General features: G+C 39.3%; 2 protein-coding genes across 7 annotated transcripts; both read left to right on the top strand.

Annotated features, from left to right (window-relative positions):
• Positions 1–35: 35 nt before the first annotated feature.
• LOC113161570 lies at positions 36–14332 on the top strand. Of its 4 annotated transcripts, none has more exons than XM_026359232.1 (11): positions 36–190; positions 7718–7776; positions 8948–9203; positions 9302–9428; positions 9532–9622; positions 9857–9944; positions 10039–10172; positions 10336–10534; positions 11405–11501; positions 11631–11703; positions 12336–14332. In XM_026359232.1, exons 3-11 carry the CDS (start codon positions 9083–9085, stop codon positions 13329–13331), a joined length of 1926 nt encoding a protein of 641 aa, XP_026215017.1. In that variant the 5' UTR covers positions 36–190; positions 7718–7776; positions 8948–9082; the 3' UTR covers positions 13332–14332. The 4 variants fall into 4 exon arrangements, with proteins under 4 accessions (XP_026215017.1, XP_026215018.1, XP_026215019.1 ...); XM_026359233.1 differs by lacking the exon at positions 36–190 and adding an exon at positions 2548–2646; XM_026359234.2 differs by lacking the exon at positions 36–190 and adding an exon at positions 3204–3329.
• An 871-nt stretch (positions 14333–15203) lies between these two features.
• LOC113162642 (transmembrane protease serine 6) lies at positions 15204–25481 on the top strand. Of its 3 annotated transcripts, XM_026360891.1 has the most exons (18): positions 15204–15435; positions 16321–16453; positions 16580–16722; positions 16868–16935; positions 17298–17485; positions 17586–17627; positions 17894–18098; positions 18215–18351; positions 19161–19273; positions 19409–19518; positions 19994–20136; positions 20233–20331; positions 20441–20554; positions 20713–20829; positions 20965–21133; positions 21681–21958; positions 22699–22835; positions 23485–25481. In XM_026360891.1, exons 1-18 carry the CDS (start codon positions 15361–15363, stop codon positions 23647–23649), a joined length of 2436 nt encoding a protein of 811 aa, XP_026216676.1. In that variant the 5' UTR covers positions 15204–15360; the 3' UTR covers positions 23650–25481. The 3 variants fall into 3 exon arrangements, with proteins under 3 accessions (XP_026216676.1, XP_026216677.1, XP_026216678.1); XM_026360892.1 differs by lacking the exon at positions 17586–17627; XM_026360893.1 differs by lacking the exon at positions 20713–20829.
• The last annotated feature ends 1299 nt before the right edge of the window (positions 25482–26780 follow it).

Here is a 26780-nt window from a genome sequence, read left to right as displayed (position 1 = left end):
AGGGGAAGTGGTCCATCTAAAAATTCTGTCTTCCCCTTTTCTGCCTGAAGAGACTGTTTGTTAAGTAAAGGTTATTTCTCAGTATCAACCAGTTGTCTTATTCTGCTGTTTCGCACACAACAGAAATAGGAGTAAGTCTTTTTCATCTCTGCTGTTTGACGGAGTAGCCGTGTTGTTCTGGACCAAACTGGTGAGTGTGTTCATCTGAAACAAGTAATTATTGTTATCTAGCTGGCACAGTTGTTAAAGAAAACTCACAGACCCAAATCTGTCTTTCATCCTTTTTTACTCTTCAGTCCTGTGTAATTATTTTTCTAAATCATCTGTACGAGTGAGAATCAAATCTTTTCTATATAAACCTGTGAATTTCAACTGTTTTGTTTCAGGACAGGCAGTATTTTATTTATAACAGTTAGTCAACATCAAACAAACAGAAAACTGACAAAAATCCCCTTGTCAACATTAGGGTATTTTCTAACAGATCTAAATAATGTCAATATCGAAACGGTTGTAGATAATAAAACTGGATTGTGTCATTTATATTGATATTAATCATCTCTTTTGCATTACCTGGGGAAATTGCTTATGAGTTTTCTTGTTGTTTTGTTTATGGGTGTCATGTCAACTGTGTCAACTACACACAAACAGAGATCTGAGAGCTGCCGTTGCCAGAGCAGAAGTTTCATTTGTGTATTTTGGATTATGAGAAGCTGAAGTTAAAGGTCTTTTGGCACGAAAAAAATTGGCTTCTCACAATTTCACCCACTAAAGAGTCAGACTGAAGAAAATTTGGAAAACAAATTATCAATAAATGGGAGTGAGCTGAAAGAGCCAATTGAATTAAATTTGTTTAACAAATTACAGCTTGTGTTGTTCAGTCAGCAAACATTTAGGTTTCCAACTGTTAGCAGTATGCATACATAGCCACAACCACCACTAGAGGGCACTAAAGAACAAAAATGATACACACCAATATTCATTCATCTTTAACCTAATCCACTTTACCTCTCAAAGGCCATAGGGGGCTGGAGCAAAACCCAGCTTTTACTCGGTGAGAGGCGGGGTACACCCAGGACAGGTCACCACTTTAAGAGATGCAAGAGTCATTGGCTGTTGAAATCTTTTCTCCTGTGCATACTGACTATGCTTGATTCCACTATAAGTGATGAGGAAGTCCACAGTCTGTGCTGTGTGTGAGAAGGCTAATTGCACTTCACTGGAAGTTAATATGAGGCAATGGGGCAGTTTCCCCCCTAATTCTTTTTATTAGGGCTACATATTTCCCTATTTATGTTCTGCGTATGCACTTACTTCCTATTCCACGTCCATCTGTGGAAGTTTGTCATCATTGTACTGTCTAAAAATGACAGTTTACTTTGCTTATAAGTGTTGAGAGTGATAATGCTCTAATATTAGACAGGAAGTTTACACCTCCACTAGTGGGAAATACCCACTTTACTTGTGGCTTGGGGCATTGTAGAGTGTGGAGCTGACCCCCACCTCTGCATTGCTATAGTTATGCCCCATTATGGCTAGCGACAGGAAATGATTGCAATAATGTATGTAGTCTTTAAATTATCTATAGGCAATTTAATTTGTTGCTGAGTATTACATGATAGGTTTTACGCCACTCTCATGTTAGTCTACGGGTAGCTGAAGGTTAGCTTAGTTGGCATAAGACTGGAAACAGATAGAAAGAACGGAACAGTTTCACTCTTCAGTCTTAACTCTTCTCAAGCAAAACAGTGTCTTAAAAGTTTTGAATGAATCTAAGGATCCTTCAGTTTTATATTGAGGTATATATGTCAGTGGTGAATCTAGAAAATTTTGCACGGGGTGGGAAATGGGTGGCATGACGAGATGGCAAGGTGGCGGGGTACAGGGTTAAAGGCCAATTAGTCTACATTGTTAGAATAAAAAAAATAATAAGCAGATAGATCCAATTGGCATTAGCATGGGAGACAAGGTCGCATCAACATGAAACACACACACACACACACACACACACACACACACACACACACACACATTGTATGTTGTAGTGACAGTATAAGGACTTGTCAGTTACAACTTTGGAAACTGAACAGTTGGGGTGACACTGGGTGGAGTTAAGGGGGGAGTAGTATTGACTATTAGCATATTTGAATGTGTTTTAAGGGTTGTTTGTGGGGCATTTGCGGTCTATTCTGGGAAAGCACATACTTGTAGTATTTTACTTCCTGCCACGTGGTGAAATTGACCCATTTTTCAGAGGCAATGGTTTATACAGAGTTTCTACTCTGCCTGTAAGTAATGTGATAAATGTAACATGAACAGCAGTGAAAAGGGAATGGAAAGTATAAAACAGGTTAACAAGATAAAACAAGCCAACTTAAAAAAAGGGGTTTCCACCCTGTTGTTACACTTGTTGAAACATGGATAACACATCACTAAGATACTACCGTCAGGGAAACCACATAACCACAGTAGCATTTTAGTCTTTACTCAAAAGTTTTCCAATACGTCATTTTAGATTCTGAGACTAGACTTGTTTTATAAGAAGGAAACAAACATTTTTCGTATAGCATGACTCTACAGACATGGAAACCACTGATCATGCTCAGTATAAATGATATATAAAGGGAAGAGATTGCCACAGATCGACGAGTAAGTTCTTCTGTGAATTTGCTTTGTAAGAACTCTGATGTAGATAAAAACTCTTTTTCAGGCAATGAATGAATGTGTCAGTGGCAGGAAATTAAGCCAAAGCGGTTGAGATAATGACGATAGGAAGAATGATAACGTTGATGTTGTTTTTTTTTAATGAGTGTTTCTAGCATAGACTAGATGTGGTTAAAGTGCGTTCATATGTTTGTGTTTGTCGTATGATAGCGATGGCAAGTCATCAAGTGTCATGTTATCAGTGAGATAAGAAATGAGGATTAAACAGTGACAATAAGCTTATTTTAAAAAGAACATTTGAAAGACTCTAACAAGGTCAATTGAAGAGCTTCATCCCAGTACTTTAAAACCATTCAGTGTGTGTTTTAGAATTGCTAACTTAAAAAAGCTGAAGGCATGAAGCCCTGCACGTGGTGTCCATATCAAAGCGAGAGCTGAGGATTTCTAAAGCTGCCTGATCAACATGATATCCTGCCACGTGTTCACTCTCAGGTTAAGACAAGAAGAAATAGAAAGAGAAAGGCAGGAATGTGGGGTTGTTTGAAAATGAGAGATGTGGTTTGTAGGGGAAGGTGAAAGAAGCGAGAGAAAGAGAAAAAAGCGAGTGAAGTGGAGGAGTGATGAAAAAGTCAAAGGAAGGCAAGAGACCTAGATAACACCTGATTGGGGTAGGCAACGTCCTAATGAATAGTTAGTATAGTTTAATCGTAGTAAAATCTGACCTGATGCTGGCGCTAGGAAGGAAAAGTCAGTGAGACAGTAATGTTGTTAAAGGTTTTGTGGGGAAAATGAATTTAGTCCTGCATTTTAAAACAAACCATCTCACTCCAAATAAGTCAACCTGATCAGGGGATCACTGCACATACAGAGTTAAAACACCGTCAATGACTGTATCTGATGTTGTGGCAGTCTGTCCAGTAAACAATGTGACAAGCCCACACGTTTGTTCTGCCGATCAGTCATGATGCTGCCGCTGTTTTAGGTCATGTGGCTGTTTCTCACATCACTCATGCTGCTGTTGCTGTTTATGCTAATTTCTCTACACACACACACATCACACTCATTAAGTTATAGCTTTACCACAGAGCCCAGAACAACTGCTTTTCTCTCCCCATGCTGATATTTAACAGTACTATTCAGTGAAATACGTTTGCTTGGTTGTAGATTTGAACAAACTTTTCAAGCTAAGAAATGTGCTTTGTGTGAAGTGAGGCTAATTTCCTTCCACCGACAACCTGTCTCACCTTGGCTCCTGAGAACAGGAGACAGAGTGAGACAAAGGGAAATGCCTGTATTGTCTTAACTTAGTTGAAAAAAACAACATGTTCGTATGACAGTTGAGTGGGTGTTTGCACTGAAAACAGTCCTGCAGTAAAACAACACAAGTGGCCGTGTTGGTGGTGCTTTCGATATTTGAAATCCAGGAAATACAGTTTAAGGGACAGATCCACAGGAAGGCTGGAAGAGTTGTCACAAGCCAAAACACTGCAGTTGTTTATAGTGGTCTGGGACAGGTTTTTTAAGTGTGTTGGCATGGTAAAGATGATGAATTAGTCTTTAGAACAGAATGACATTTAACAAGAATGTGTGCTTCCAGGTATTTAATCAGTCATCAAAGCATCTTCTCACATGAGTCTGCGCTGGAAAATTATGCAAGGCCGTGACGCCTGCTGCACTGTCAGACTGAGGGCAGCGGACCTCAGCAAAACACTATTGTAAAACAGTATTGACTGTACCTAACTAGTAACTTTTACATGCACATATACTGCCGCATGTGTGACAAGCCTCATACCCACTAACCCAGTGATACACCAGAACACCATTTAAAACATCATTTACATGCATGGGTCCAGCATTTAGATCGCACTGGCTAGTGCAACCTTAATGTCTGGGGCTAATTTTGGACGTAGGCATCAGCTATGTCTTTGACATATGACCAGTGGCTTCGAACTGCCATTTCTGTGGTCACCTGGCAGCTGCACTACCCATTGCTTTGCAGTTGCCTTTCTTTCTACTAACTAGTAAATTCACAAGGGTGCACGTCCAAATCATTGTTCTAGTGATCCACAAGTTGTATTAATTGAAAGGTTTGCTTGTCATGTGAGAAAAAGTCACCTCATCAGTCAGTGTTGCATTGATGGATGTACTGTAAATGCTTGCATCTACACTGAGCCAGGTAAATTAATCAATACAGTTTTCTCTCTCTGTTTTGGCCCTTGGTTTCGACTAAAGCAACATCTTCCAAAATGACCACCGGAGTGTGTAATCCTAAAACTGCCAGCTTGGCTTTGCAGGATCTTTTATATTAGCTGGGTTATAGCTTCTCTTGAGTGCCGCTATCAACAACAATGTGCACAATAGAACAAAAAGAAGAAAAGTGTACTTGCTGGATAGTCGCTGAGTTTTTTTTTTTTTTGTTGGAAACAACAGTAGCTTTCTGGGAAGAGAAGGGGGTTAGGAAGTGGTTTCTCAGTGTGTTTAGTATGCATGTAGTTTGTGGTTATTTCCGTGCTCTAGCCTCTGTGAAACGGAGAAAAGAAAGAAAGAGAAGCAGAGAAGAGTGTCAGCTTTTTCATTTTACCACTGGAGCAGGTTAGGGGAAGTCCAAATGTCAGAAGAAGACAGATAAATATAAACTGAGCGAAAACACACCTAGAGGAGGCTTTGAAAGAGGTAGATTGTTGTGCAGATAGTGCCTCATCAAGTGAGGCAACAGTTCTTGACTTAACTCAGTTCAAAGTGTTGCCTTCCTAGTATTTTCCCATTATCAGCTGATGATCAGTTGAGTAGGATACACTGACCACGCAACCAAAACAGACACACCCCCTTAGCATTCATCTTCTACCCAGAGTTAAGGACTCTGGATGCAAGTCAGTCTTTTAGTATCAGGAATAAAATGTTTATGCATATTAAGTCAAAAACAATCATCATCTGTTAGCATAGACTCCCAGAAAAGTAACACAGAAAAGTATTTCAAGAAACTACTGAAAATGCAAATTTGTAGGCATATGCATTATGAATTAAAAGCACATACAGCAGCTTCAATCAAGGCCTAGGTCATCAGTTTAACCACTGTTGTAAACCAGTTCACACAGTGTTTTATACTGTGGCTAACCATACGCTTTTTCTTTTTGACACTGTGTTATCATTAAATAATTCGTACTGAAACTAAGTCTACTTTCAGTTAAACTGACAAAGAGGATTCATCTTTTCACTCGGCTATGGTAAAAGTATGATAATACACCCACATCAAACGTCTTTCAGGGGAATCGACTTTGATTCAGCTGTGTGCTACAGAGCACTTTGATTACATTATACAGATTTATAGAGGTACAGCACGAAATCTCCTGAAATGTAACCTGTTATTAATGAAGTACATATACAGTGCATAAAACTTGCACTACAAGTTTGTGCAACCTTGCAAGATGTCAAATCAATGGGACTAATTTGGAGTGTTAAAGCCTTATATTTTTGCACAGAGGGAGGACTGTAGGGTTCATCCCCTTGTTACTCACGTTGCAGGGGTCTCTTAAAGGCCAGTATGAACAAACAGCACGCTCTTATCCCACAGTGAGGTCTTGAAAGCCTTTGGCGTCTTATAATGACCCAGTAGTAGTACAAAGACAACTGGGTTAGAGTCACAAAATATCCCTCTGGGATTAATACAGTTCTTCATCATGAAGATATTTTTTGGGTTATTGCTCTATTGCTGTATATACAGTTATATATTGTAAGGTCTTAAACTTTACACTGTAAAGTGCCTTGAGATGACTTTTATTGTGATTTGGTGCTATATAAATAAACTAAATTGAACTGAAATAGTCAACTGACATTTCTGTCTGCCTTATGTAAATGCAAAAACATATGGCGGCACCACAGGACTGGACAAAGCAGCGTTATCTGGCTGCAACAAGATTAATCATCATAGCAAAACATTTTGGTTGATTTAAAAAAAAAAAAGAACTTGTTAAACATGTTCTAATAAATGACACATTAGCTTCCCATAAGCCAGGCTACACTTTGTGCATCTATCGTTGTGACTGTAATAATTATTATTCATATATTATTAGAGTACTTGCCATTTATTATAACCATTAGTATTGACAATGATGCAACGAGCTAACAACATGCAATCTGACTGTTAATGCTATTTGAGAACGGAGAACAGCAAGTATTATTAGCAGGAAGTGCACCTGAGAGATTAATGGAACATTTGGGTATAAAAAAAACAAAACAAAAAAAAACATCCTGACCTTTATTAAACCACATAACCTGGTAGCCAGCAAGAACGTATGCTGCAGTGCACAGCAGTGGAAAGTGTTTATAAATGTTATGCAAGAAAGAACGGTTTGCATTAGTAGTTATTTATTCTTTCTAATCTAAATACCTATATTTTGGAATATAAAATCCTTAAAAAGATATTTAACTGTTATTGTTCTTCAGCGAAAGTTAGTTTTCATGGGCTGTGGGTGTTTGTGGGTTTGCTAGCAGTGGGCTGTAATACCACATACCAGAAATCCTACCTGAAACACACACACATTTATATTTCATCCTGTTTTTGACAGCTTTTAAATGTCAGTGTGGTTCAGGCTGCAAAAGCACTCAATGTTCTGTGTGTATGAGTTGAGTACTTGCTATGGGAAAAAGACAAGAAACACTAACCAAACACAACTGTCTTTGTGTTTAAGTGTGTGCAATGTAAATGCATTAAAGGGAAGACGTGACGCATTAAAACTAAAGTAACAAGTAATGAGTCTGTGTTAATGTTTTTTAACCACTGAAACATGAAAAACCCTGTAACCTTATCAGTTTAAGAAAATAAGTGGAAATTGCTATCAGGTATAACAGTAAAATACATTGCCAAGAAAACTCAGAGGTGCAGTTTTCACTCTCTCACATTGTGGGTGGACTCAAACTGAGAGACATAAAGACACCTTCCTGATTCATGAACACATTTCTTAGTAATGACCTAATGACATTATCTTGTTTCTCTTCATTTACAACGTGGCTTTTGTCATTTCCTCTGTGAGGTTACATGTCTGATGTTCTGTTATAGGGCAACAGATAGAATGAAACCAGCACTTCGAACCAGATACTGAGCAGTTTTCCCAACAGGTAAGACACTAAAGCAAAGATGGGTTCATATTTCATGCTTGTCAGTAAAGATTCAGGTGAAGTTATCTGAAAGCTGAGTTTTGTCAACTGGACTTCCTTTTTGTTAGATCGACTTAACAAGAAGGAACAACACGAATTGGCATGTGGCATACTACACATGGGTGTCATGTGTTAAGAGAGGATGTGATATTTTGGCAGTCAGACAGCTCCTATGCTTATATACGGGGATGTTTTATGAGACACTGGTGTGATGACTTGGTCGTGCTAGCATACACACACAGTTTAGGTAAAATTAATGTGTATCGCTGAAAATGTTGTGATGATGTGGGTTGTTCAGTTTCCCCTACACCTCATTTGTTCTGCAGGGCTCTTTACCTACGTCAAATAAGGCAAGCTGCGCTTTAATAACAGAAAGATCACTAATAGTGTGACTGGCAGGTTGTTGGTCACACAACTTGTTTTTTGTCTGACTTTCCTGTCACTGGAAACTGGAGAAGAACAGCTTTTTGTACCCCAAAAATAGAGAAGGAGAACGTTCTTATTCCAGTAGCTGCAGTTTCTTAAAGCAGTGCACAGTCCAAGTAACATCTACAAGTAGAGAGGTTTCTATGTAGCCAGAGAACATAAAACATCCACAGTTGCTTGTTAACGTGAGCAGTGAAAGTAAGAGTTATGTCTTTGCCTTCACCACTCATATTGTCTTTTTTACCACAAACCTTTGAGACATGCAGAAAATGTGCGACCAGGAGTACAGGTTGGTTTCTAGGTGAGGTTACAGGTTGAAGCTGTTTCATAGTCTGCTACATACAATATGAATAAGAATTTAAAGGTGCAATGATGTAAACATAAACATTTTTTGCTTGTGGTAACATTTGGTGTATTTAGTAAAGATGACATTATCGCTGCATCCCACCAGCTGCTGTCACATTTTGCAAATTAAGTTTAGTGCAGAACAAAATATCTTTACTGAGTCTGTGTGCATGCAACTAGTGGGCAGGATCTGACACATTTCTAATTCTGTTCATTAGATCACCTATTGTTAGGGTGGTGGTGTGTAACTAGATGCAAAAATAAACACAGGCAAAAAACACAAAGTAGACAAGCAGAGCAACATATAGCACATGTAAACTTTCTACCACTTACCAACAACTGTGTCTTTTTTTCTGTGCAGGATGAGGAGGAGAAGGGAGCAGTAATTTCCACCCTAAAGTTCAATCCATCAAACACACACACATCTGTTGGTATCCCAGCTTTGGAAACCTTTGGCTTGGGATCCCACAAAAACAGAAGACGGATGACATAACAAATGGAGAGAAATAAGAAAGGACACCTACTGCTTCTTCTTCTGGCTCTGCTTCATGGCTGCATTGCCACAATGGATTGCCCAGTGCAATCATCCGCACTGAATTGCCCGTTGCCAGATAAAAGTTAGTGATTTTTTGAAGCTCTGTTGTTACATAAGACTAACTACAAAATAACAACAGCATTATTTAAAATTACATTCTTTTCATTTCATCCCTATTAGTTTTCATAGATTTCATGTGCTACAATGACTACAATAGGATCATTACATGTGTGTGGAACAGCACACATGTTCACACAAACTCTGTGTGCACAGTAAATGCCCGTAAGAAGGATGCTAACCCAAAGAGGTGAGCAGTCACAACAAGAATGACTAAACATTAATGCATTTACAACAGATGCAAACAAATGTTCACGTACATCAGTAAAATGCTGAACATTTTTATTTTCCAGTAAATTTGCACATAGAACCTGTAATCTAGAACCTGTTGATGACTCCAAACCATTAAAGAAGTGCTCCATGGACATGAGAAAGGAGTCTGCTGTGAGTATGATTATTGTTAACCCGTTTTTTTCTTTAATAACAATCTGTTTTATCTTTGTGCATTTCAATTTAGAAGGGAATAAAAAGAAAGAACACAATTTTGGGGAATGTATTAATTGGATTTTTCCAGAGTTAAAAGAGAAAAGTTGGGAGTTGTGTAGCACTTATTTATTTCATTTCCTCTTGTTGTGTTGCGAATCTAAGAATATCACTCTTTTCTTAATTGTTCCTTAGTTTCAGGACTTCGAAGAGTGGACCGTTGAGCTGAAATGTAATACTTCAAATCAAAAAATAAGCATTGACTTTAAGCCCAGTTGCAGCAGTGAGTATAAAGAATAATACACTGACTCTTTTTGACTTCCTTTGTGAGCTTTTTATGGTCAACTAAAACAAACTATGTGTGTATGATCCTGCAGTAAAGCTGAATCCTCCAGGAAAACCACATGTCAACTTAACCACTGTCAGCTGGTCATCACAGGTCACCAAGCATGATGACATTGAGTTTTTCATGTCTCAACTGCAATGGAAACAAAAGGATCAATCATGGAGTGTACGTACACTATGTTTGTATTTGTTTATGTACCTGGGTGCATGACTGTGTGTGTGTGTTTGTGTGTGTTGTCAGACCTAAGTATAAGTGTTCTTCTCGAGAGTGAATAAACAGGAATTTATATCATCCTATTAAATATTCACATATTTGTTTATTTCTTCAGGATTCATCTGTGAAGACAAAATGCAAATCATGTGAACATGACTGTGAGACAGAGCTGGATGAAAACGATCTCATTCACGGAGAGAGTTACGAGGCACGGACCCGAGTAATGACCAGTGAAATTTGGGCCTTTTCAACCTGGAGCGAATGGAGCCCCACTACAACATGGGAGTCTTCTGTAGGAAAGACAAAATCACCAGGTAAAAATGCAAAATATGAACAAAGATAATTGGTTGAGAAGTTTTTTTTTAGTTTAGGAAGTGCAGTCAGTGGAAACCAACATCCTGTCAATGCTCTATGAAGCAAGGCACAACAGTTACCCCTCATTCCTGCTGAGTGTTTGAGATTTGTTTCGTCACTCACACTCAGAGGAAAAGATTTTTATCACAGACATAACTGTGAAAACGTATTTCATTTAAATTATTACACAAAGATAACACGAGTAAATGCAAATTCAGTTTCTCATCATTCCACAGAATATTATGTTGGACCTCTCCCACTGATTTCTTTTGTTAAATCATGAACACTGACCTTAACTGAGGCCAGGCCTGTAGTTCTTTAGATGTTGTTCTGGGTTCTTGTATGACGATCCGGATAAGTCGTTGTTGGGCTCTTGGTGTAATTTTGGTAGGCTAGTCACTCTTGGGAGGCTTCACCACTGCTCCAAGTTTTCTCAATTGTGAATAAAGACTCTCACTGTGGTTTACTGGAGTCCCAAAGCCTTAGAAATAGGTTTGTAGTTCTTTCCATACTGATATTGCACATGTGAAACTCTCATAAGTTTCCTTGTGTAGATGACTTCACTTTGTCAGACAGCTTCTATTTGTCATCTCTTGACTCAAACACCATTTCACAGCACTGAATATGCTTTTTGTTTGTTTTTTGCTACGTAAACATGTGTACTCTGAATAACACAGTACTTATATTTATCCCACTTGTACTACTTCTTTTTTAATGTATTTGCTCTAATTATGAATCATTATTTGCATAATAAGCCATTGTGTAAACAATACAATACAGTAACATTGTTTGCTTACCTCTTTGTTAATGTTCTATCCTGTGTTTGTCAGATGGAAATGGAGGCTTTTTGGTCAGGATCATCACAGTCACAGTAGCACTTGCCTTATGTCTGGTTGTAGTACTCTTTAGGACTCACACAACCACCTGGTAAGCAGACAACTCCACACATAACCTTCTCAAGATACTGTATACGTGGCACTTGTAAAAATATGTTAAATTCTTGTCATTTATGTTCTGACACCTATGCTCATAGATTATGTTTCATCTGTCTTTTAGGGTGGTAAAGAAGATTAGAGGTCCACCCATACCAAACCCAGCAACCTCATTCCTGCAGAATGCTAATTTTCAAGTAGGTATATCACACATTCTTCCAAGTGTTATTAATGTTGTTATTTTTTATAATATTACAGCTAATTCCCAATAAGATACAGGCGTGATCACTGTGTACGATAAAAACATATTAGAACAAGATTACACATAAGAAATGTAAGGCTACATCTGTAGGACTGTAGGTTGGCCTGTAAACAGAACACTGATGTATGTGTCCATAGGCATAAAATAGCCTATGGACACATTTAGCATATACACACGGTACCATAAACCCGAGGGGAATTTATGTCTTTTTTTATACCAGCAAAACCTTTGGCATCACACGCAGTCACATGACCTGGTATTAAACTAAACTACCACCTACTCCAGCTTTAAACATAGCACAAAACCACCACAAACTAAAAGCGTCAAAAAAGCCAGATATTGAGAACATGTAGGAGGTGAAACCAGACAGTAATCATCAGTCAAAAGACAAATGACCTTTGTCTTTATTCTTTGCTGGACTTCAACGTATTTGATGATAAAGACACATGTGACATTTGCCTATTTACAGACTAATCTTTAGATCCTTTTATTCCAGTGCACTAGTCCAGTGTAATTTATTAGGTGTCTTTTTAACTCTTTTTAAATCTTTAATCTTTGCCTTTCCAGGACTGGTTGAACCCTCACTTCACCCCTGATTCTTTTCACTCCTTCTTGAAACAAGAGGAAATCCTCTATGTAGAGGTTACCTCGGCTGTGGATGCTGTTGGACAGTGCAGGCCAGAGGCAGCACTGCAAGAGAAGATAAAAAGTGAGGGCAGCTCCGGGTCAGGCAATTCCAGCTACTCCAACCCCAGTTACTCCCATCTGTGTCCTTCTCGTCCTATTTCCTCTCTGAGCGCGGGCAATCTGCAGCCCTGCGCTGTTGATACACCTTATGGACCTGTTGGTAACCAAGGTGAAGGCGAAAATGCTGAACAGAATGAAGAGGAAGTACGAAGGAAAGAAATGGAGATCAGCCAGCTGCTTTCCAAAGGCAGCAAAGACAGTGAGCCAATGCAGGTCGTTTCAGATTATGAGAAAGTTGAGAAACTCCAGGCGGAGCGTACGAGGCTCCAGAGTCTGGATTCAGGTATGTGCAGTTCTGAGGAGGTCAGTCAAGAAAGCCTGGAGCCAGATAGCATCAATGTGACTGGTAGTCATGATGAGGAGACTGAAGAAGAAGAGGAGAGAGGGAATGGCAAAGAAGCAGATTTTAAGAAGCTGTTTGGAGGAAGTGGAGGTATTTTTGGCAAAGGGTCCATTCAGGTTTGTTCCGATTACGAGCGAGTCCAGAAGCAGCAGGCTGACAGTTCTGAGCTTCTTAGCGTGGATTCAGGTGTTAGCAGTGGAGGTGAGGAACAGGCGAGTCAGGAGAGCGTGGAAGATGTCGACAAGTCAACTGAAACCACCAGCTTCTTGTTTCCTCCTGCCCCCTCCTTTTCTTTACCATGCGCCATGTCTTCTTTCTCACAACTGCCTCTGAAGTTCTCTGGACTAGGTTTGAGTCCAGCTCTGCAACCTCTGCCCAGTCATATACTAGACAGGAATGTTCTGATGTCAGCATCCAGGTCAGTGGAGCCCTCTGGTGATGGGTATATGCCAGTGAAACAGGAGCAGAATTAAAAAAAATATATACATGCAAATCTTTTAAAACTTAACAATATTCAGAATTCAAGACAGCTAAAATGTTTTTTTATTGTTCTCACTCGATGATATTGAATGTATCTTCTGCTATTTATCTGAGTTATTTATCAAACAGTATGCTATGTGTTAAATTGAGCTGTGTTCACTTTGAATGATGACAGAACAAAGATGGAAATAATGATAAAGAAATGCACTTATATTCCGTCTTAAAGATTTGTATCTTGTTTTGTTGTGTTTTCATACTTTAAAAAATGTGGAGAAGTGTGTTTAATTTGTTTTGCTCACTGCTTGCGTTTCTAGACGCAACCCTGTACAGACCATGTCTGCTTGTTTTTTCTTACAATGTTGTCAGCGATGGGATCCAATGAATGGTTATTTTGATGATAAGTAAAATAAGAACAGAAGTGTATTTACTTGAGTGTATTTAATAATTTGTGTCCTTCCCTGCTGAAAAAAATATTCAGCGCCCATCAGTGTGGTCAGCGTCACCATGGACTATATATAAGCAGTGAAAAAATACATGTATTGACACTCCGCTGCCCTCCCATTATGGCTTTTGTGTGCTCTCTGCTGGTCAGGACATATAGCCAATACAGTGACCAACTCATCAAGACTGTTCTCTCTACTGCCAGGGAAGTTAAAAACCCTGTTCAGTTTACTTAAAGGGAATCATTTATCATATGTATCATATTGAAACAAAGCGATTTCTAATTGTAAGGCAGCTATGTAAAAAAATAGATAAATAAAAATGACCAAGTTGTTGACAACATGTTAGGATTTATTTATCTTATTTTTTTATTTTTCTTATTTTGCTGCTTTAGCTTTTCTAGTAATATTTCGTAAATCAATATAAAACAGTTAAATACGAACCATTTTCCAGGACAAACGGCATTTGTTACTTTGCTTGTTACTTGTTTTCTATTTTGTTGGGCTGTGTGGTCTGTTTGTACTGGCTGTAACATTCACCTGGGATGTATGATGTTTTATAAAAAAGTAAAGGCTTAAATTCCAAAAAAAAAAAAAAAAAAAAAAACTGACAGATGTGATTATTTTATGGAAACTTTGTTTGAACTCTTTACGTGCTTACAACCTGGGATTTGAAGACAAAGAACTGCCCGTGGTACACGAGATAACTAAGTTAGGGTTTATACTAGATTGTTATTTAATAAAATAAATAAATAAAATAAAATGCAAAACAAAAAGTCATTTGAGAATATTAAACCCTATATTACCAACAATTATGTAGCCTATTAATAGTCAGGACAGGACTTCCGAATGTGGAACAGGCCAAAGGGTCGTTTGTTAAAGCTTCTGTATTATAAGTTATACTGATGTTGCTACAGCAGGCAAGAAGCCCTGTTGTTTATCACATTAAAATTGAGACTTTAAACTAAAAGGAACTGATTTAAATGCTTTAAATGGCTTTTCTATACCTGCAGATCCCTGTGTTAGGCTATTACCAAATCTTTGTCCCTGCCTCAGGCTTTCTGTGCAGCACTTGTGCAGCTGTCTACTGGGACAGTGTTGTTTACATGGAAAATTAAATGAACTCTAAGATATGAGTTGACACTATGTACTGCATATAGTACAACTCGTGTTCATTCCCAATAGATTTACAGGTGCAAGGGAGTTGACGAGGAGCATCCCTGTTGCTAGGTGACGATTAGTGACATCAGCCTACCTGTACCTGTACCTCACCTACTCCTGCTCCTCATAGATTAGGATCAAAATGCACCACAACGTGTTTGATTAGTTTTTGACAAAACTGTCACTCATGACTTTCAATGTGCAGATCCAAATGAGCTTTGGGAAATATCGACTGCGTCTTTTTAACCTTTGGACTTACAAACACAGAGGGAGCCGTTCTCCGTCGGCTGGAACAACATGTCTGGTTATGGGATTTACAGAGATGCTAAATAAAAACTGTTAAATTGGAAATTCAGACATCAGCGAGCTTCCAAGCACAGTAAGATGTTTTCTCAAGGAGCTAAAGAAGTGGATTAATGCAATGGCGCTTGGACACGGCTCTAAGAAATCAGTTTCGTGTGACCAGACGGTCATACCTGCTACTCTGAACAATGGGGTCAGTAATGCTAATAATGAAACACATTTCTTCTCTAACAGTTATTTCAGATTGTAAAATTAAATCAGTGTTAAGCAGAATGCTGTGTATGTTCTCAGAATGGAAGCAACATGGATTTATGTAAATGGCTTTACAGACTGGACAAAAAGTCAATACAGATTTGGAGACAAAACCCATCTAAAAAAAAAACAGAGACTTGTTAACTCTAGACTGTCAGGGGTTTTACTTTCCTGCACCTAAAACAAAGCATAATACCTCCCTGTCACCTGTTTTTCTGTGGAGAAGCTTTTGTAGACTGCAGGGACTGTCTACAGGGACACACAATACAATACAGCAAAGAGTTGCTGTTGAAAAGTGAACCTTCTGCTGCTGCTACCAGTACAAAACAGTAGTTCACAGTGGCTTATATCTAACATCTTCTGAAAGGGTATTTAAGTTTAAAGACTAAATCTAGTCTATAATACAGATTATTTAGTCTATAAATTAAGTATTCATTTACAAAATGCACTTAACACTTTGATAAAGCTGTTCTGTGATGTGATGAGTAAAAATAAATGCTAATTTAAAATGAAACTTTATTGATTCCTGATTTGCTAAAGGAAATTTCTTCTATTTCTTCCAGAGTCTTTTATATGTTATATTGACTGCTTAGATTAAATTATTGTCTGAAGATAGATCTTAACCAGTGAGAGAAAACCTAAGTAGAAGAACCTAACAACCTTGTGGCTAAATATTTCCACTGGGAACTACAGTAATTTCACTATAATCACTCAACATGCCCTCATGCGCCCTCTCTCCCTGGATGACAACACATCTCAGATTGGTTTTCGCAGTAACGATTTCATATTTTCACCCAAAAGAAAAAAATGTGTGTGTTGTCCACAGGTGGAAACTGGTAAACAAACCAGGGCTCCTCCCTTCAGGGAGACGTGGCGCTGCAAGTGTCTCTTGGCCTTCGTCATCCTCCTCATCCTTGTTCTCATTGTCACAGGGGTCACATTGGCCTGGTACTTCCTGGGTAAGCAGTTGTGTATGTCCTCAACATGACTCTACTGATGACACTGCCATTCTGCATCCATCTTGGTCCCCACTGAAATAGCTCAGTCATTACTAGGTACCATGAAATTTCCTTGTTCTCTAACAGAGTACAGGGTTTGGGTGTTGGAGCCTCGTGTCCAGCAGCAGTACACAGTCTACATATCCATCCTCAACAGGAACTTCTCTGCTGATCTGTCCTTTCACAACAGTCCTGCATTCAAGAAAGAGGCAAAGGGAGTACAGAACATGGTGAGCAGGGAAGACAAAGTCCTCTGATATCCTACTAATATACACATGAATAACTTGGGTTACATCTTCAAGGACCCTCGATTTTAACTTAGGTTACATCTTCAAGGACCCTCGAGTGGTGATTTTGTGTTTTCTTATCTTTCAGGTAAAGAAGATATTACAGGGATCGAGCCTTTCATCATATTTTAACTACACCACTGTGTTTGCCTTTGGGTATGTCATGGATAAAACTTAGACACTTGTCCATGATGTGTATTTTACAGGCTTTTCTAGTGTCATCACTAATCAATATGCAATTAATCACAGAAATACTGTATACTTCAAATACATCCATGATTCAAAGAGCAAGCCAACATCAAATGAGCACATTATTTTCTCATTATCTCATTTTACTGCACTGATGTAGAAGTACACCCCTTGGTTTTTGTGTAACCTTTGAAATCACTGTTGGGTTACAGCTCACACCTTCTAGTAGCTGCACGTGCCACACTTAAAACTTTCAACCGAGGAGGTTTAGATACACTTTGTGTAAACTTTTATTTTCTTCTTGTTATTCATTCATTTTGTTTCTGCAGGGAGGGAAGTGTTGTAGCTCACTTCTGGTTAGTGATGTCTGTGCCAAGCAGCCATGTTTGGAGGGTCACAGTGAACAAGGTTACCACGACGCTGGAGGAGGGCATGAGGAGGTCCGGAGCGCCAGGGGACGAAAGCACAGTCAACGTCGATGGATACCGTCTCCACCTCCCGTCACTGTCTGTCAGTGGTGAGAGAAAGAAAGGAGACAGAAGGAGAGACTGTGGAAAGATGAAAAATTATTTTTTTTTTACTTTAATTTCTCTTCTGTCTTTTTGTTCTCTCTACAGAAACTGACTCCAAAGTTATAGAACTTTTGAAAGCTTCTTTTGGTATCAAACTTTATTTTTATTTGCTTGTTCATAATTTATTAGTTTGTATTAGTTTATTAATTTTTTCTTGAACTTCTTGAACGCTTTTTGGCAAAGTTAAACTGTATGTACGGTCAATCTCATAATGTTTATTCAATATAATAACTTTAAAAATATAATGATGCCAAAATCATTGAACGATAAGATGCTGTAATTTGACAAGTCGTTGAACTGAATTCAATTCCCAGCTAAGACCAGTTCCGTTCTAACTCTAATTTTTTCCTAAGACTGCTATCGCTACCAGAAAGTTGCATCCAGCAGCCCTGTTCCTCTCCGTGGGCCCGACACGCAGCGTTCCTCCTGCCTGTGGCACCTGCAGGCCCCCTCTGGCTCCCAGCTAGAGCTCCACATGGAGTGGCTGCTGCCAGAGTGCCGGGACAGGCTGTTGGTGTACAACTCCCTCACACCTACTGATACTTACCTCATTACATCGTGAGTTTCCATTGCAGAATTAAACAGATGTTCTGTGACATATTGTATTGAAATTCATCCTTGTTATTCATTAAACCGAATCTTTCCAATGCCCATCATTCTCTCTGTCTTACCAGTGTGTATGGCTGCAGCAGACATGAACGTGAGGTGCGTGTTCTTTCATCAGGCGAGTGGATGACTGTGGTTTGGAAACAGGGGCTCTACAACTACAAGGACCCCTTCTCTCTTGCTGCCCAGGCCTGGGACCATCAGGGTAAGACTGCTTATTAAGTACCACAAGATCAGAAACTGATTCATATAGTGCATTAATTTGATTTAGTCGTTATTTAACCCAAGTGTCACTGGGTTCATAAACCTCTTGTGAAGAAGGCCTGGCCAAGGTATGTTCAAAGAATAACAATAGTCCAGTATGTATGGCAATAGAAAAATGACACACACAAATCACATTTAAATGGGCTACCAATAACAAGAAAACGAGAAGATGTTAAATTAAACGCTATAAGAGAATTTCACCATTGGAATTAAGATTGATCAAGCTGTATTAACTCATACAAAGACAAGATAAAATCGAGTCAGATGCCAGAAAGAAAAACAGGACCGTTTTTCTAAAGAACATTAATTTCAATTTGAGTTTCAGAGTTCCCGACATAATAAAAATGAGATGATCATCTTGCCACACACCAAGATTATTTGTATCAAGAAAATGCATCAATTATCAGCAGAGACAGAGGGTTTCCTGTGTATTAGATTAAAAAAGCTCAGTGCTTTGGAATTCACTGTATGTGTTTTATAAAATAAAATTTCAAGCATAAAGATTGGCCAAAGAGACAAAATGACTATTTACTGAAACTTGCTCAGCTTATCAGACACCAGCTGGTCGAACACCATGGAAGGAGGAAGATCATTATGTGCTGGAGGCACAGAGGTTGCTCACACAAACCTATGGCTTGTTGTCATTGAAGAAGATTTTTTCCTCAGTTCCTATGTTTGAATCTTATGTTTTGTACTTTAAATAAATAGTAGTAGTAAAAATCACTGTCTTTATGTCTTTCAACATCCCAGAATGTAACTCCACTATACAATTAATGGCAGTATCAGGTGTCCAGGGCTCACTGAGGACACCTTTCTACCCCAGCTACTACCCCCCTGACACCAACTGCACCTGGAGGTTTATTGTAAGACACACGTTTAACTACTATAGTTATATGTTGTCTTCCACTTCATGATTTCATGTTAAACCTTACAGTACTTATTATACATATATGTGTTATAGTGTTTTCGTGTTTCCTGTACTTTATGTTGGTGTTCAGATGCCCAGTGAGGGATTGGGCCTGTCTCTGGAGTTTGATGGCTATGAGCTAAGCAGAGCCAGCTACAACCAGGCCTGTAACCAGGGACAGTGGATCGTCCAGAATCGCAGGTACTGTAGGTCACATGGAGTCTAGTTGGCTCTGGAAACATTACATTATAACACTACATAATAAATATTGTATAATTAATAATAAGACGAAGAATCTTTAATAATGCTCCTGGTGCAATAAAGAGTGAGAGAGATCTCAACATCATCATCTAATGTCTATTTATAAATACCACCTGTTTGTGGTTTGGTCTTTGACAGGAAGCACCAGTGCATGTTTTTCCATACAAGTCACAATGTGCAAACCTCTCAGTTGGTTTCATAATACTTTCCATTTCTCATTATTAATTATAATAATATTAATAAAAACGTGTAAACACAGTACTTTCTTTTACCTTTTATTCTATACTGCACAACAGAGGGCTGCAACATCTTATGATCCCATTAATTTCAATACAGGGATTTCACACTCAACTTTTATGTTGGAAAACATACCTGGATTTTTTATTTGATTTCAGTGCATCTGTTCTTATTTCAGACTGTGTGGTACCAGAAGTCTGCAGCCATACAGCGAACGCTTCTTCCTGTTTTCTATGACAGTCACTGTTGTCATGACGTCCGAGGTGTCGCTCACAGGTCCCGGCCTTCAGCTCCACTATAGTGTCTTCAACCTATCAGATCGTAAGTGGAGGCAGAAGAGACGAATGAGAAATATGGATAAAGGAATTGTTGGATAACATTTCATTTGGTTTTTAATTGTTTGTGTGTATTTTATAGCGTGTCCAGGCCAGTTTCTGTGCACTATTAATGGCCTGTGTGTTCCTGCCTGTGATGGACTTAAAGACTGTCCTAATGGACTCGATGAGAGGAACTGTGGTATATATGTTTTAAAATCATGAATTTACACACACACAAACAAATGTACAAATCTCCTGTTGGAAAGGAAAGACAGACACACACACTCAGACCTTTGTGTGTGTTTTAGTGTGTGCAGCTCAGTTCCAGTGTCCAGAGGACAGTCGGTGTGTGGAATACTACAAGGTGTGTGATCAGCACCCAGACTGCCCCGAAGCCACAGACGAGATGAACTGTACTGAAGGTAAAACACACAAACACATTAATGAGAGTACTGTACGGGAAACACAGCCAGAAAATACTATAAAGTTCACAATAAACGGGAAAAGCTGACTGTGTGGAGGTTTTAACAGCAGCAATCGAGGTCAATAAATAGCTGTGTGTCTGTGCACCGGTGCCCAGGTGTGCAGTGTACAGATATGACTTATGTATGTGCTGATGGAACGTGTCTGAAGAAGCCAAACCCAGAGTGTGACTCTGTCGCTGACTGCCCCGACGCCTCAGATGAAAAACAGTGTGGTGAGATAATAACATGCACACAGAGCAACGCACATAAGCAATGTTGTATACAACAATGCAGATCTCCATATTCACTGTAAAACTGTGTGACGTATGTGTTTTCATGTCATATTTTCTGTGTGTGTGTGCGTTTAGACTGCGGCCTGAGGCAGTTCTCAAGTCGTATTGTTGGGGGAACCAATGCCTTAGAGGGGGAGTGGCCATGGCAGGCCAGCCTTCAGGTGCAGGGGAATCACATATGTGGGGGGACACTGATTTCCAGCCAGTGGGTGGCGTCCGCCGCCCACTGTTTCTACGATGACCGGTAGGTGCAGGAGGAGAGAGGGGAGGAAAGTGAGGAAACACGTTGTTGAGCAGAAATTCAAATCTTTTCATTGTTGTAACTGAATTGAATTAAACCTTTTTAAATATATGTATGATGTTAACACTTTTAATAAGTCATGTTTACCTTTTTGTTTCTTTGCTATGCTTGATCAGGGTTTAACTGTAACAGCCTGTCTGACTCACAGCCAGCAAATGTATTTATATACGCTCATGTCTGTTGGCTGGATCATGGCCAAAACTCTAGCTGCAACATCCTGTAGAGGATTAATTCCTCCCTCTAAATGTTCCTACAGCACAGTGATTAAAAGCCTGTGAAGCCTTGAGCAAGACTTTCAGTATACGGGGACGATTTTGGTTTGTTTTTGTTGGCAACATTCAGCATGTATATGTACATATATGTATGTATGTATACATATCTAAATATAGATATACATATAGAAACATATATTATATCACTTCTTTGTGTTACAGTAACTTAGTTATTGTCTCTGTATCACATAACAACCTTTCACCTCTTCCTCCTGCAGTCTCTACTCCCCTTCATTGTGGACGGTCTACCTTGGCAAACTCCTGCTCAGCCGGAGCAGCCGCACGGAGGAGGTGGCGCGGGTTCAGAGGATCCATCTTCATCAGTACTACGATGACGAATCCCACGACTACGACCTGGCATTGCTGAAGCTGGACCGGCCTGCCTCCATGGTTCTGGCTGGACACGCTCGACCCGCCTGCTTGCCCCCGGCTACCCATCAGCTGGAACCGGGCCTGCTGTGCTGGGTCACCGGCTGGGGGGCTCTCCACGAACAAGGTAAGGAAGGAAGCAGAGCTTAGAGAAGTAGATGGTGAAGTCACTGTAGAACCAGATTTAGTTTGCTGCCTTGACATTAGAATTTATTTAATAAAGAATGAAATAATTTCATCCCTGTTACAGAGTGAACATTAATCTTTTTTCCATTGACTTTGTGATTTTCAATATAATGCATACAGTTTCATTTGTGATTTTTAAAAACCCAATTTCTTCTGTGACACTTTGAAAACAATTTGTGGGGTGTTTTTGTGATGTTACTGCAAAAAGTAAATCATAATAACGGAGCAAAGACATATAAAACTAAAGAGGCATGAGAAGACTAAGTGATGTGGGTGGGAGTGTGTGCTTTGTGGTTTCTGCTGTTGTGTTGCACCTATTGAAGGTTATAGTCGTGAGAGAATAGGCGTTGGAAACCATTTTCCGGCTTTAAGATTCAGTAGAAATGAGACTTTTGTATAATGCGGGTAAAGTTGATGTGCGTCTATTAAAGAGCAGCTGCAGTTAGAGATGGAAAATATATCACGCCTTCTGTTTACCACAGGTTGATAATCGTGCACACAAAATAGTGCTTCGATCATGCATGTGATGTTTCTGGTTTTCATAGTATATTAAACATGTGAGATCCACAAGTTCTGTAGTTGATTTGTGGTTTGCTTATTTAATATCTTCTCCACAGTTTCATTTCAGCTATTATCTTGAACACATTAATGTATTGTTCTTCGTCCTCTGGCCTCGTCCAGGCACTTCCAGCAATGTGCTTCAGAAGGTCGATGTTCGCCTGGTCAGCGAGGAAGCCTGTGTTCGCTCTTATGGCAGCCTGGTGACTCCCAGAATGCTTTGTGCTGGATATCGCAGTGGTGAGAAAGATGCTTGTCAGGTAAAATGAAACCCAACATGCATAAACAGGAAATGCCATGTTGCACAATACCTCACACACACAGTGACCAACTAAGAGTATTATCACTCTGCATTTCCCTTCAGCTCTACAGGGATTTTTAAAATTCTCAACCAAATATAGCAACATTTAATATTAACAAAATTAGCTGGTGAACAATATAGTGGCTACTAAAGAGCCAGATACAGTATTTCTGTTAGGAGGAGAGTGAATATTAGAGTTAAATGTGTTGGGCTGACGCAAACAGTGTCACATACTCCTTGGATGTGGTGGATCTGTAAAAAGGAAACTATTAACATAGTCATCCTGTCACCTCTATGAGATGATGTTCAGAGGATTTTGTGCTGCCCCCCAGTGTTTATGGAAAGAATAAATACAGCTAATTAAACAGTAAGTTCCTGTAACTGTATATAGTTGAGTTGGCAATAAAACCTAAAATTCACTTCCCATGTCTGTCCATAGGATACACCGTGACACATATGTTGGATGTGGACTCTGACAGTTCCTAGTGTGAATGTGGTGAATGTGTGTTTAAGTCACAAATGAGCATTAAAAGCTAGACATTGAAATCATCTGCTTTGTCAGTTAATATGATCATTAAAATCTCACGCCCTACGCCTGTCTCTGTCAGGGAGACTCTGGTGGTCCCTTGGTGTGTCAGGAGCCGTCGGGTCGCTGGTTTCTGGCCGGTGTTGTGAGCTGGGGCAAAGGCTGCGGGCGTCCAGACTTCTATGGCGTCTACACTCGCATCACCAGGCTTACTGACTGGATCAAGCAGGTCATCAACAACTCCTGAGATCTTCATCATCCTCACTTTAATAGCTGCATCACTTGAACCTGGGTGGAGCATTAACCTTGTGAGGATAAAGAGATGCTGGTAGATGGTTTGAGTATGATTCTAGGAAGTAAAATCTGAAAGGTTTGATTTTACACTATACATGATAACACCTCATAGCATGCAATAAAAGACAAATGCCAAAGTAACAAAACTTAAATCACATCAAAGTAAAATATGCAATGATGGTGCAGAATGAAATTTTTGTTTGTCTTTTGTTTGATCATTTTCTCCCCTGCAGACTGAATCTTCTGTATTTTAAAGCTCTTAACCTGAAACAGATTTCCTTATAATTAAACATAATTTGGTTTTTTAATCAAGTGTGGAATGTACCATGTTTGTGTGCATGTGTGCAGCCATGTTAAGCAGTGGTTTAACGATGTACTTGTACTTGGTGCTTCGAGCTGAACATGTTTACCCGGAGAGCTTTGTGTTTACCATCTCAAAATCTGATGCTTTTTTAAAATGGTGTGTCACCATCAGAAATGCAAGATCATAAATGTTGTTTCCCTGGAGGTAAAGGGTACCTGTCTACTGATCAACATTACCATATCCAGGTGCTATGCAGCACAGTTAACAACTGCTCCATACTGTTTGAGGGTCTGTCAGACATTTCCCTTCAGTGAAAATTCATGCAGCTGCAGCCCTTTTAACAACTTTTACCTCTAGTATTTAATTTCACACTACTGATTTGAGGTCTAGGGTTTAATATTGTCTTTCACGAAGCCAAGAGTCTAAGTGGTTATTTTCGGGGTCTATAAATCACTACGTCCAAGGAGAGGCTATTTTTATTGTCAACTGATTTTATCATCTACAACAATATCCTTAAAGGGACCAGGGGCAGGTGCCAGAGCTTGGCATCTCTCTCTGTGGCTGGATCCTCATGAGTCATTGTGATTCATAAACAAACCCGGGACAAAGAGGATTTGTTCTCAGAAATCTGATTAGACCCCAGTGAGTGACAGGCAGACAAAATCTATCTAGCTAGCTATTCATTCCACCTAGTACTGCACTCTCTCCCTCTCCTCTATGTCTCATTAACTTCTCTTCTCTCTTCCAGTCATCCTTTTCATTCTGGAAGTGAGCCCTAATCCTCAGGGATGGTTTCAATATTCAGAAGTTCCCATTTTCAGTATAATTAGTATTTTATTAGGCTGTAAACCATAATGACAGTTCTGCTCCATGAAGCATAACTACAGAGCTCTAACTGGCCTCTGGGGAGCACAGAAAACGTCCATCACGACACCTGCTTATGCAATAATATTCAGTGCTTATAAATAACCCTCACAGTTTTCTATAAAGTGTGTTTTTTTAAAGACAGTTTGGATGTGAAAAATATTTTGACTCTAAATAACTGAATATTGTTCCCTCACTGTTATTTGGCCTCTATTATTTGTACATGATATCACATTGTAGGATTTCTGTTCTTGAAGTAATAATTTTCTAGTGCTTCCCATTGTTCGCCATCAGAGGGTGCTAATAAACACAAAAAGTGTGCATTACTGGACAGATGAAAACTAAAATACTCCACCGATGCCCAAAGATGTTCTCATTTACAGGTTTAGATTAATATGAGTCACATGACTTTATGCTCCTTAACTCAGGTGGGACTTGACTCCATAATCCCCACCTCTGGAGGCTGAAGCTTTATCTGTTAAGCCACTGACTGTAATCTTCATGAAGTAACAGCACATACTTTTAGAGATGCCAAGTCTACCAAATTGGGGCCACTGGACTAAAGTTGTAGCCAAGCAAAAACGTTCTGAGCCTCCCAGACGACAACACACACAAATATCCCCAGAGGACTTAACAGCAAGGTTCTGTGGTCTGTTTACCCATTAAAAGTATAATTATATTCTTAAAATATGTGTCACGATCGGTTGTGCAAGATTATAAATGCTGTTCCCCCAGGAGGTGAAGGGAAACAGTTTGTTTTCCAGCATAATGAGCCACTCAGCCTCAAAGGGAGGTTTTCAGGTCACTGATCGAGAGCCTAAAACAGCACAGAGGACAGGCCCAGACAGAAGAGGTACGTACACAGATAGCGATGAATTTAGGAGGTGGGCTGCTGCTACTGAAACCTCTGACTATTAAGTGAGTTAAGTGAGTATTCAAATAATTCTACAATTCATCCTCCTATACTGTAGATCAGCCGAAGATCAATTTATTTATAACAAAATAAGTGCAGTCTGGAAGAGTGCGTACCAAAACTGTGTCGAGGAGAGAGTCAGAATTAAAAGGCCGACAGAACTGGCACGGGATGCTGAATAAATCATGGACACCAGCCATTTCGCTGCTCTTATGTTTTACTTCGCCTGTGAAAATAGTTAGAAAGACAGATGGAGCTGACTTCATTCCAGCCAACAGAGCCATGTAACGCGTGTCCTATGTTGACTCATATATTGTTAGACTGTGACAACAATATTTACATTAGGTATGACCTAATGCATCGTCATTACCCTGAAAAATATATTTTTAGGAATATTAAGCTCTTTCAGAGCCATATTTCCTGTTCTGCTGTGTATGTTTACACACGGGAACCAAGTCAAAACCAAAGAATAACAAAAACACATACACTGGATTTCAATATTTCAGTGTTTTTGAAGCAGGTTCATGCTGTTATGAGCACAAATCAAGAAGCAGTAATGAAAGATAGTAAAAAACTGATTTATGTTTAACAAAGATTTTGAACAATGGACAGATCCAGCATACGTTCCGGTGGATTAAAACAGCTGAGGATAAATTTGAATGGCTATTTTTCAATTTAAAAAACTGTTTCAGGAAAAAAAATAAAAAATCAGTAGCAGGAAGAAGAGAGGTAAGTGCCAGCTGACGCTGAGCATAGATCAGTGGAAAATCACGAGCTGTAGCCAGATTTTTCTGACTTGTGACCGTGATGACGATCTACAGATGTTTTTCTCTGGTCACTCAGCTGTTTGGAAAACGATCAGACATGAGGTGAGTTACTGTTTTTGAGGAACGTGTTGAAAACACCTGAACCAACACCACTGCTGCTTTTAGCTTCCAGTGTCTGGATCTTCATAGTCTGGCATTGCCCTTCTAAATACAACCTGAATATAAGTAAACTATGA

The sequence above is a fragment of the Anabas testudineus genome, chromosome 1, assembly GCF_900324465.2.
Source record: "Anabas testudineus chromosome 1, fAnaTes1.2, whole genome shotgun sequence".
NCBI lineage: Eukaryota > Metazoa > Chordata > Actinopteri > Anabantiformes > Anabantidae > Anabas > Anabas testudineus.
This window is presented reverse-complemented; position numbering and strand designations above follow the sequence as displayed.

Bases quoted from the DNA above. Each gene is read 5' to 3' on its own strand.
- LOC113161570 (XM_026359232.1), top strand. From the start codon at position 9,083: ATGGAGAGAAATAAGAAAGGACACCTACTGCTTCTTCTTCTGGCTCTG. The intron at 9,204-9,301 runs GTTAGTGATTTT...CATCCCTATTAG, and splicing joins TTGCCCGTTGCCAGATAAAA to TTTTCATAGATTTCATGTGC. The intron at 10,173-10,335 runs GTACGTACACTA...TTATTTCTTCAG, and splicing joins AAAAGGATCAATCATGGAGT to GATTCATCTGTGAAGACAAA.
- LOC113162642 (XM_026360891.1), top strand. From the start codon at position 15,361: ATGGCGCTTGGACACGGCTCTAAGAAATCAGTTTCGTGTGACCAGACG. The intron at 16,723-16,867 runs GTGAGCAGGGAA...CTTATCTTTCAG, and splicing joins CAAAGGGAGTACAGAACATG to GTAAAGAAGATATTACAGGG. The intron at 21,959-22,698 runs GTAAGGAAGGAA...GGCCTCGTCCAG, and splicing joins GGGGGCTCTCCACGAACAAG to GCACTTCCAGCAATGTGCTT.